This window comes from Pleuronectes platessa, chromosome 23 (assembly GCF_947347685.1).
Source record: "Pleuronectes platessa chromosome 23, fPlePla1.1, whole genome shotgun sequence".
NCBI lineage: Eukaryota > Metazoa > Chordata > Actinopteri > Pleuronectiformes > Pleuronectidae > Pleuronectes > Pleuronectes platessa.
Window position 1 is genome coordinate 11,269,802 of NC_070648.1, and position 11,369 is coordinate 11,281,170.

General features: G+C 45.1%; 1 protein-coding gene across 1 annotated transcript; it reads left to right on the forward strand.

The window, feature by feature from the left end:
• The first annotated feature begins 451 nt into the window (after window positions 1–451).
• Window positions 452–11,045, forward strand: chrnb1l (cholinergic receptor, nicotinic, beta 1 (muscle) like). The gene is made up of 11 exons (XM_053415652.1): window positions 452–636; window positions 2,239–2,372; window positions 2,583–2,627; window positions 3,022–3,131; window positions 3,701–3,809; window positions 3,911–4,058; window positions 4,326–4,511; window positions 5,724–5,947; window positions 6,041–6,216; window positions 10,536–10,674; window positions 10,905–11,045. The coding sequence occupies exons 1-11, from the start codon at window positions 546–548 to the stop codon at window positions 11,043–11,045; spliced, it is 1,503 nt and encodes a 500-aa protein (XP_053271627.1). The 5' UTR covers window positions 452–545.
• Window positions 11,046–11,369: the final 324 nt, after the last annotated feature.

Below are 11,369 nucleotides of genomic sequence, written 5' to 3' on the forward strand. Positions count from 1 at the left end.
CTCCAAGCCCCTTCCATCACCCTCCGTGCACAGAAAATAACAACCTCCGCTCTCGACCCGCCCACTGGTCCCCCTCCCTCCCAAAAATATCTCCATTGTCACAATCCGTAACCCACTGCCACTCCTTTACCCCCGTCCCATCCCCCTCCACTTCCTCTTCTTCAACCTCACATTGGTGAGCACCAACAGGTGCCTGGCCCACAGGCCTCCCAGTACAAAAACATTCCGCCCTCTCGTCACTCCCAGTGCTGCGCGCCCAATCAGGCCGTGGTTTTGCCCATGGAGCCGTGGGCACAAAGCGGAGAAGAGACAGGAGAGAGAGAGAGGGAGAGAGAGAGAGAGAGAGAGAGAGAGAGAGAGAGAGAGAGAGAGAGAGAGAGAGAGAGAGAGAGAGACGTCAGCTGAACAGTGTGTGCATTTGTTTGCCTGAGCCGCATTCGAGTATCTACAATAGGTTCCAGGTGAAGGTGCCGGGGCGGTGGTGTGAAACCTGGAGAGGGGCCTTCGACTGGCACATTAAAGCGGAAGAAGATGTCACAACTGTCATGATGGAAGGATTAAAGATGGAGCTCAACATTAACCTGAGATTTAACACACTTCTCCTCGTATGCAGCAGCCTTTGTCTCACTTTCACTGGTAAGGAAATGTAATTTGCTGTGTTTTTGTGGATGGTTTTGAATTGTCAGGGATGGAAGGACATTGGAAGAAAGAAAAACTAAAGTGTCTGACTGCCTTTGACTTTGACCTTTGACCCCTCCCCACCCCTTCGAGTCAGGGTTTGGAAAACAAACCGTTGCCCTGTGCCCGCTGGCGACCTGTTCTGCATGGTTCCCATTCCTCTGTGTGTCCTAACACTGCTACCTTCGAGCACAACCCTCTCCACCTCCATTTAGCATATACACTTAGGGATTGAGGCTCTCGGGACAGTGACATTATAATCAGATAAGAGACAAGCGTCCCTCTGCATTCTGTCATTTCAGCTAAACTGCTATTGATTCCGCTCCCTCTGTGGTTTTCTTTTTGGATAAAATCATAATTAGAATCGATTTGCGATGACTAGTTCTTATCTGTGCTCGGCTGAAGGGCTTTGACTTTGACCCTAAGTGGGAGCGGAAAGCAAAAAACGGGCTTCCCTGAATTTCCTGCGACCTCCAGAGAGGTTGTGATGGATTGTTCCCGTTCGGGTTGACTCTACATCTGTTTTCCCCAAAGAGAAGGGCACGGCACGCAGAGGACATGGCGACGGAGCAGGAGCCACACAGAAGGGAAATCCCACAGAAAGCAGTCCTGTATTGAATGTCCTGTAGTGGACGTTCAAAAGAAAAGCAAAAGGAGGCTGCTGCGAGAACATATAATGAATCATATTAACAGATCATTGTTTGTTAATCAGAGGCTATTTCCGTCCCCGATGGAGCTGGTATCCCAGACATCCCTTTGATCCCGTTCCCCCTGCTGCATATCAATTTACATTAGCTCAGTCACCTTTGCTTCCCATCGTACACCACCAGCACCTGCCCGGCTTCTTTTGTCCTTCTCTGTCTTTTCCACGTGTTTGTTCAGTCACATATTCGGAAGGGGAGTCAGTCAGTCCACCACCGCAGCTACTGAGGGACACTTTTTGGAAATAAGAGCTTAATTCGGCTAAATGATAATTCGTCAGTTTGTCCACTTCTCCCAATACTGAGTTTTTAGGCACTAAAGAGAAACCAATTTTTTCCCAATAACGGTTTCTCTTGCTCTGCCTCAGCGCAGTTTTTTATATTTATCATGGATTTATTCTCAGATTAAATAATATTGATATCTCCAATATTTGCTCTACACTGTTTGAATATGAATCACAAAACACAAGTATCACTCAGTCCATAACGTGAACAGAGTGTATTTTTAGCATTGGTCATTCCGGAGGGAATTGAACCCCTAACCACTGCAGGCCAGACGCATTGATGCCCTGGCAACAAATATGCTGTGGTTTGTGTGTGTATCTATGTGATGATGATGTGTGCTCATCTAATTTTAACTATGATGGATGGATGGATGGAGATCAGCATGATAAAGGTATTGCCACTGTTCATAGCATTTAACATGTGAAAATGTGGATTTCATCTGTACGTTTATTTTGAATTTGTAAATCTTAATTGGTTTTGAGATTCTGAAAGTTTTGTTGTGAAGTCAGTACTCATATGTTTGGAGCATCATCATAAAGCAGATATACAGCAGCCTATGACTTCTTCCATCCAGGAGCCTCAGAGATCGAGCGGGGGCTCCATCAGAAGATCTTCCAGAACTACAACATGAAAGTCAGGCCTGCTCGGTACTGGGAGGACAAGGTGACAGTCCGCATCGGGATGACCCTCTCTCAACTGGTCAGCTTGGTAAGAACGACTTTGAACCATCTTGATATCAAGTTAGCCTTTATCACGAAAATGCTATCCTCCAGTACACACACGCACACACACACATGCACACTACTGCTGCTGACTGCTGCAGGGTCATCAGCTCTCCCATGCATCACAAGATATGGTGGCATCCCTAATATTTATGTCCCTCTCTCTCTTTCTCTGTGTCTCTCTATCCCGCCACAGAATGAGAAGAACGGTGAGATGACAACCAACGTGTTCATGAATCTGGTAAACATTCGTCTTCATCACCGAGCCTCGCTCCGCCACTCCGACTCCTCTCTCCTGTGGGCTCTGTCGCTCGGCCCTCAAATGGACTTGTCACTTTCTATAACCGCAAATGATTTCTCGCCTCATCCGGACTCCCTCTTTCAATTCTGTCCCTCGCCCCGGCTAATCAGAATACAGAGTGTCCTGAGTGTTTGTGACAGAGTCGGTGTCAGGATGAGTGGGGTTTGAGTGACTTATCAAAGGCAGGGGCCACAAGGATGTAAACGACAGAGACAGCAATGATTTCACTTCTTGTCTGCTGGGCTATTCATGTTCTTGTCCCCCCCGTCTCCCATTACACCGTCCTCTTTCCTTCCTTCCTTCCTTCATTCCTTCCTCTCTCCATCCATTCCAGGCCTGGACAGACTACAGGTTGTCATGGAACCCGGAGGAATATGACAACATTGATGTCCTGAGGATTCCTGCCAACAAGGTGTGGCGCCCCGACATCTACCTCATAAACAAGTGAGTGTCCAGGCAAGACACCAACAGAACTATACAGGGACAGGGACAAGAGCAGTGGACACAGGCCAGTTAATGAAATGGAATGACAAAGCAGAGAGGGAGAGAGAGTTTGTATTTCTATTCTACATAAGAATTATAACATTTATAAAAAAAACATTAATAATAATGATGATTCTCATAATGTGAATGTAGATATATTAAAAAAAGATTATTATAATCATACTATGCGCGGGGCGGCTGTGGTTGAGGGGTAGAGTGGTCATCCTCCAACCTGAAGGTCGGCAGTTCGATCCCCAGTCTGAGCCATCTGCATGCCGAAGTGTCCTTGGGCAAGATGCTGAGCCCCGAATGGCCCCCCCATAGAATAACGAAGGGCTGCGAATAGATGCACTGTATGAATGTGTGTGTGAATGTAAAACTGTACTGTAAAGCACTTTGAGTGGTCATCAAGACTAGAAAAGCGCAATATAAATACAAAACCATTTACCATTTACTATCATAGGCTTTCTAATATTAATAATTACAATAAGTTTACAATGATTATGGCCTTTTCTGTTTCCCCCCCACAGTAATGACGGTCAGTTCGACGTGGCCTTGTACGTCAACGTCCTGGTGTACAGCGACGGGACGGTCAACTGGCTTCCTCCAGCCATCTACCGCAGCTCCTGCTCCATCGAGGTACAGTCAACCTCGTTCTTCTGGTGGGGTCATAGAGGGGACGCGTCATGGCGAATGTTACAGTAAATACGCACAGCCTGCTTACATCCAACAACCCGCAGGTGGCGTACTTCCCGTTTGACTGGCAGAACTGCAGCATGGTTTTCAGCTCTTACACGTATGACGCCTCTGAGGTGGAGCTGCAGTACTTCCTGGACGATGAGGGCAAAGAGATCCACGAGATTGTTATAGATGAGAATGCTTTCACTGGTAAGTAACTTCAGTTCACTTTTATCACATTTTTATCACACTTTTCTCTTATCAAAACGCAATAACTTTTTATCCTTATTAGCTATTATAATTCGAGTGTCCTCAGTAGCTGCCATTGCTAACCGATTCCAAATGGTGCACAGTTTTATCGAGGTTGATAACAATTTATGGAATATAGACGGCCTCTTAACTGGGGGTTTATGGGGTGGCATATCATCCACAAATGTCGGGTGTTTTATTTCCACCGCCTTTGTCTCCTCCCCAAAGAGAGCGGCGAATGGGCCATCTGTCACAAGCCCGCGAGGAAGAACGTGAAGGAGGACCTGTATGAGGACATCACCTTCTATCTCATCATAGAGAGGAAGCCTCTTTTCTACATCATCAACATCATCATGCCCTGCATCCTCACCAGCGTGCTGGCCATATTTGTCTTCTACCTGCCTCCCGGAGCAGGTCTGCACATCTGATATGCTCCGACATTGTGACTACACATCACTGTCAAGGAGAGGGGGGGGGGGGGGTTCTAGGGAGTGAGACTACCCTTTGATTCAGTGTCTAAAGTCATGGCAATAGTCATGTGTCTTATACAGGACTGGAGCAGCCTTTGAGGGATTAGATGTTTTTTTGATTTATTATGGATTGAAGGAAAGTGACCTTGACCAGGAATCCACTTTGTCAATCTTTGGCCTTGTGCGGTCAGATTACAGACTGATGAGTCTCTGACAGGGGGGGCCGGTCGAAAAACGTAGATTGCCTGGAAAGCAAAGAAAGTGCAGAATGTTCGGTGCATGGAGACGTGATTTTTACAACAGCGATCAATGCTTTTGTTCTGCAGTATCTGTCTACTACTGCCACCTATGTCTGTCTGTCTGTATGTGGAACGCATCTCCTGGGAACCATTGATCTTATTAGATTTTATTTTCAATATGCAAAACACAGATATCTACCAACCTGACTCCACCCCCTGTCCAGGGTCACGCACATAAAAAAAAATCATAATATCAAACTGTAATAGAAATAAATATACAAATACACATACATGTAAAAAATGTGTAAGTAATATTAAGAGAAATTAGATATAATAAAATGTAAAAAATCATGTTGGCCCTGATTCACTGTCAACCTATGAACGATGTAACCCCGCCTCTCACCAAACGCCAGCTGTGGTTGGCTGCAGCTCCCCTTACCAACCTCAAAGGATAAGTGATATCGATAATGGATGGATGCAAAAACAAAATTGGTACTGCTACTAATAATAATAATCCAAGTTGTGGCATCATAATAGGACTGTTATCAGTCTCAGTCAGCCGATATATATGCATCGCAGTGACAGATTATTAATTCACAGGAAATCAAAGACCTTTAACATATCTAATTAAATGGCGGCCGTGTTTCATCGAATTTCTGATCAATCCATTCAAAGCAGATTTGGAGCAACGGCTCCACTGAATGAAGCACGGGGGGGTCTGGTCTCTTTCCAATCACACAAAATGAGGGGCTGGGCCAGCAGGGGGGGAAACACGGTTGCAGCGAATTGGACAAGCAATACATTCGATGTTAATAAACTTGGAATAAACAGCCAAGCAGCGCTATGTAGGAGAAGCTAGCAGAGCAATACTTGCTGCTGCGTTGTCAAGATTAATCCTCCGTCTCTGCTCCCTGCAGGAGAGAAGATGACGCTGTCCATCTCCGTCCTCATCGCTCTGACTGTCTTCATGCTGCTGCTGGCGGACAGGGTCCCCGAGACCTCCCTCGCCATCCCGATCATCGTCAACTACGTGATGTTCACCATGATCCTGGTCACCTTCTCTGTCATCCTGAGCGTGGTCGTCCTCAATCTGCACCACCGCACGCCCAGCACGCACATCATGCCAAACTGGGTTCGAAGGGTGAGGTGTGGGCGGAACAGTCCAGATACACTCACCGGTCATGTTTTCAGTGCTTTTTGAGAATCCTGAATTGAATGATTGTGAAATTTCCAGGTTTTCATCCACTTCCTGCCCAAGTACATCGGCATGATGAGGCCAAACCCAGAGGAACCAATGTCAAAGGAGCCTGACGAAGACACGCCGATACAGAGCTTCAACGGACGGCAGACCGGAGGAGAGTACTTCTTTCGCAAGATCAACCCTGATCTCGTCATGCCCTGGAGAGACAGGTAAAGAGACATTAACCAGCAAGGAGTCTACTCGAGGCGTGTTTCATTTTGTCTCATATTATTTAAACTGAGAAGATAAAGAGTGAAACCTCATCTTGCTCTGGGTACCGAGAGCAACACCTGGTTAGCTGAATGAAGATTATGGGTAGGGGTGCAAGGTCATTCAGTGATTTCATTGAAGTAATCAAATTTTAAAATCACTTAAAAAAAAACAGGTAACCAGTGATAAATGGGTGCGACGTGATCAAGTTTTCGATTTCTCTGCAGTGTTCTGACCAATTTGGAGGTGGTGGATTAAATCACAGTTTTTTGGTCCTTAGTCCACTTTTAGAGTGGATTTAAAATCCAGGAGTCAAAGCCTGTGTATGGAGCAGTTATTGCGAGTGCCTCCCATTTTTGTTTGTAGACTGCACAATCTTTCACCTGAAGCGCAGTGAAACACCAGTTCGAAGCTCTTCTGCAGATGAACAGTTGGTGGCAGTAATGTCCAAACAAACATAGAAATTCTCTAATATGGGTAAAGAGGAAGAAGGATGCTCGCAACCAACCTGAGACACAGGCTAATGTGTTTTGATAAGAAACACTAAATCAGTAATACTACTACTGCTACAACTACCACTAAAAGCACTAAAAACAATAAATAATAGGAGGCCAGAAGTGATGAGCACGAGGCCTCGTCCATCCTGATTCAGCCCAATTCCAGGCTAAGATGTGCTGATCCCAATGCTGCACCGGGGGGAAGCTCCTTCTATTAATGTTAATAAAAAGCCAGCGCAGTTATGAATCGTCTTTGTACACTCGGGCCAAAGTGTGAACGTTGGATCTGTTGCCAGAGCAGCTATTCCAGTAAAGGACACAGTGTGCTATCGACTTGGCAGAATTGCAGCCATCGCCACAGCAGCTCAGAGAATGTGTCAGGACAGCAACATGAAGTCATGATACTGGTTTGTTCATTGCATTAACAGTCTTCAAAGAACGACCAAACTCAGTGTACTTCAATGCACGTTCCACACATTTATTATTATTGTTCTCATTATTATCGTGTTTTGTCGTAATCTGATTCTCTCATTTGTAATTGCACGCATAGCATGGCCTCAGGTATATGACTGTTAATACAACTATTTATTGGATCGCCATAAAATTTGCACAGATGTGCATGATCCCCAAAGGGAGAATGTGATGGACTCAAGTTTACTTCTTGTGGTTTTGGGGCGAAATACCTAAACAATCAAATCGTCAAACATTTGTTTCATTTCATTATCTGTACTTGGTGTAATGTTACCAAACATTAGCGGCCTAACAACTGTGTCTTATAAATTATAGACCTTTTATTTAGTCGAGGCTCTCCGTTCGGCCATGATAGTTGTCGCTGCTTAAACTGATCCTCCATCATAAGATGTACCTGATGTGTTCTCTGCTGTTCGCGTCCGTCCGACCACACAGGGCCTCACTCTGGTTAATGTGCCGGTAGGCCTATGCCTCGCCACCCAGCCCTGGCACTATAACCAGTCCTAGGGCTGGGCATCTCACATCCCCTTCCAAAGGCATCACATTCAGCCCCAGCTAAGCCCTGCGCCCCCCTGTCCACAGTCGCCACTCACTAAGCCTCTGTTTAGGTTGGGCATTAGGGGGTAATCCCACAGAGTGGAGGCGGAGGCAGGCGGTGAACAATAGATAGAGAGGAGTTGAGTGAAAGGGAAGACCAGCGCTGAATGATTGGGGGGGATTTTGTCGTTTTCTGATATGGAAGAAATGGCGGTCAGGGCTAACGGGCGCCATCTTCCAACCTATGTACAAGTCTTTCTTTCATCCACCTCTCTTCATCTTGTTATTCTGAGGGTTAGTCAGAGCAGGTGTTGTCTTTGTCGACACATTTGTGTATTTAACTGCTATCACAAGTATTAACTGGTGTGTGAAAATCAGCTTGAATACCCAAGGGTGTGTGTTTGAGTGAGTACAGTGTTATGAAAAGGATATCAGTCAGTATATGTATATTAATATGTGTATGTGCTCTGTTTGTGTGTTAGCGCGCGTGTGTGTGTGTGTGTGTGTGTGTGTGTGTGTGTGTGTGTCACAGTGAGAAGGTGCCCCTTGTCTGTGGTAATGAATACAAGCTCTGGAATGCAGATGGCATGCATGATACGTATTGAACACCACATAGCACACACACACACACACGCACACACAAACAAACACACACACACAAACACACACACACACACACACACACACACAGAGACATGCACACGTTCAAGCACTCTCTCTCACACACACACAGAAGCTTGTGGTCACTCATTTTTATTACCCTGCAACCCATCTGTTGTCACGCCATCTTTCTGTGACACTGGTAACTTCTCCTGCTCCGTCTCTGACACCTCCTGCAGGCTCTGCACATAATAAACAACCACACACACACACGCAATACACACCGCACAACAGTGTACACTACACGTGTGGACTGTATGTAGATATGTAGTGAAGGGGTCAATGTGACAGGTGGACGTGGTGCCGAGCCAGACTTCTTCACAAGGTGACACATACGTATCCTTGAAATCTAAATGTTTCAGAGATGGATATATAGATACAGTATAGGACTAATGATATAATATTGATAAAGGATGAAACCAAAGCTGCTGAAGCTATTCAGGTAGAAGCTTGTGATGCAGTAGAACACATGAGCAAATGATGGGGAGATTATCTCGGTTCACACTAGTATCTCATAACGATATTGATACCTTACATATGACATGCTTATACCTTACTATACCTACTTATCTATATCTATCTATCTATCTATCTATCTATCTATCTATCTATCTGTCAATCTGTCAATCTGACAATCTATCTATCTACCTATCTACCTGGCTGTCAGTCTATCTATCTATCAATCTATCTAACTATCTGTCAATCTATCTATCTGTCTGTCTGTCTGTCTGTCTGTCTGTCTGTCTGTCTGTCTGTCTGTCTGTCTGTCTGTCCATCTATCTAACTATCTGTCAATCTGTCAATCTGTCAATCTGACAATCTATCTATCTATCTGTCTGTCAGTCTATCTATCCATCTATCTAACTATCTGTCAATCTGTCTATCTGTCTATCTGTCTATCTGTCTGTCTGTCTGACTATCTATCTATCTATCTATCTATCTATCTATCTATCTATCTGTCAATAGGCCTCTTGGCTTGGCACTACAAAAATATCGTCATTAAGAGCCTCTAACTCGCTGCTCATCTGCCTCAGGGAACAACTGTGCGGGGGTAAGAGTGACGGGGTCGCAGGTCACGGCGTCGCGCGAGTGTTGACCCATGTGTTGTGTCAATGTCCCCCCTTTGTGGAGGGAGTGTGCCGCTGTCAGTCAGATCTCAGAGCCTTCAAACTGCCCGTCGGTGGCCAGAGGGCACCCAACACGTTATGTATGTGACTAAGAGGCAACACTGACACCTGCATCCATACCGAACGTCCTCCATGGGACAGATAATGTCAGCGCTGGTGTGTGAACGATGCCGTGCTGGTTGCACAACAACAGGCTTAGCATTTGTGGATCATTCGTTTCTTTTAGCGGACAATCTTGACTCGCGGGACTTCCTACAACTAACAATGTGTCCAGTGTAATGTTAGTTTGGATTTCTGCGAAACACAAACTGCATAATTTAGAAATGAGACCGTAGTAAATTCATAATTTCTCCACTGCACCCATGATTAAACTGAAAAGCACTGCAATCTGAGAGAACAAAGTTTTTACACTTTAGAGTGCTTTTATGAAAACATTTTCTGTGCATTGCATCTCCTGCAGAACTGGATAGAAGTTAACCGCCCCCTGCTGGTCTGGATACGTATTAAAATGTTTTCTTAAAACGACTTTTTGTCTCAATATATTGGATTTATTTCCTTCATAATTTTACAATAATTTCAATAAGTTTATCTTATTTTGGTCTAATTTATTGACCCATTTATATATTTCTAATCTTGACTTTTTTACCTTTGAAAAAAAAAGTATTCAATGTTATATTTTGTCATGTGTTATTCCATTTCCATCTTAAAGTAACTGTCACCCCTCACATCCAAGGTTCCAATCAGAATTCACTTGCCCCCACCTCTGGTCCCAACTCTCACTTGAGGTTAAGTTTATCCTTGTTTCTTGAGAATTGAGAGAAAAATCTTCCCAAAAGGTCCTAAATCAATCTTGAGTTATTGCTACTTAGTTATATTGATGTAGTATGTTATGTTAACATAGAGTTTATGGACTAAATAATGTCTCCAGGCTCTTTCTACTCCTTTGCCTGCCGCTCTCCAAGTTCTCTCTTTTATTCTGTCTTTTAGGTGTGAGAGCACGGTGCAGCTCCAGCGGCTCCCGAACACTGACAGCTACTGTCTCATCCTCCCTCCAAACCTGAAGTCGGCCATCTCCGCAGTGACATACATGGCCGAGCAGCTGAAGAGGCAGGACACGGATGACACGGTGAGAAATGTGCACGACATGGCATGAACCGACCCAGGCTGTCAGGCAGCTTGTTATCTATGCCTGTCTTTCTGCAGCCCCTGAGCAGAGTGGTTCAAACAGATCGCAGTGATGTTCACGTGTCATTACTTACATACTGTACAGTGCAATGCTGACTCTGCTTACAGTAAGAGAGAGTGTGTGTGTGTGTGTGTGTGTGTGTGTGTGTGTGTGTGTGTGCTCTCCTGCAGATGACAGGAGACTGGCAGTTCATTGCTCTGGTGGTGGACCGTCTCTTCCTGTGGTTGTTTGTCATCATCACCACCCTGGGAACTCTGGCCATGTTCTTAGATGCCAGCTTCAACTACACTCCTGATGACCCCTTCCCATAGAAGACACTCTCTCTCTCTCTCACACACACACACACACACACACATACACACTCACTCACTCACTCACTCTCTCTCTCTCTCTTACTCTGTCTCCCAGCGGGCCATGGCGCCACAGATCTTTGTGTGTGCCCACTGAGGCTAATATAAACTCTCACACACACACACGTGCTGTAGATCTAGTCTTCATTGTGAGACCCTGGAACCTGTTTCTTGTGCCCGAAATGACCAGTTATTTGAATTTGATGAGACGTAATCAGCAACTTTATTTGACTATGAGTTTTCTGAACAATTTGCTGGCTCTTAAAGGTGAAGATTTATGTTTTT

What these genes read in the sequence shown, in the direction of transcription:
- chrnb1l (XM_053415652.1), top strand. Translation starts at nt 546, where the DNA reads ATGATGGAAGGATTAAAGATGGAGCTCAACATTAACCTGAGATTTAAC. An exon ending in TCTCTCAACTGGTCAGCTTG is followed by an intron (nt 2,373 to 2,582) that starts GTAAGAACGACT and finishes ATCCCGCCACAG; the next exon opens with AATGAGAAGAACGGTGAGAT. An exon ending in AGATGAGAATGCTTTCACTG is followed by an intron (nt 4,059 to 4,325) that starts GTAAGTAACTTC and finishes TCCTCCCCAAAG; the next exon opens with AGAGCGGCGAATGGGCCATC.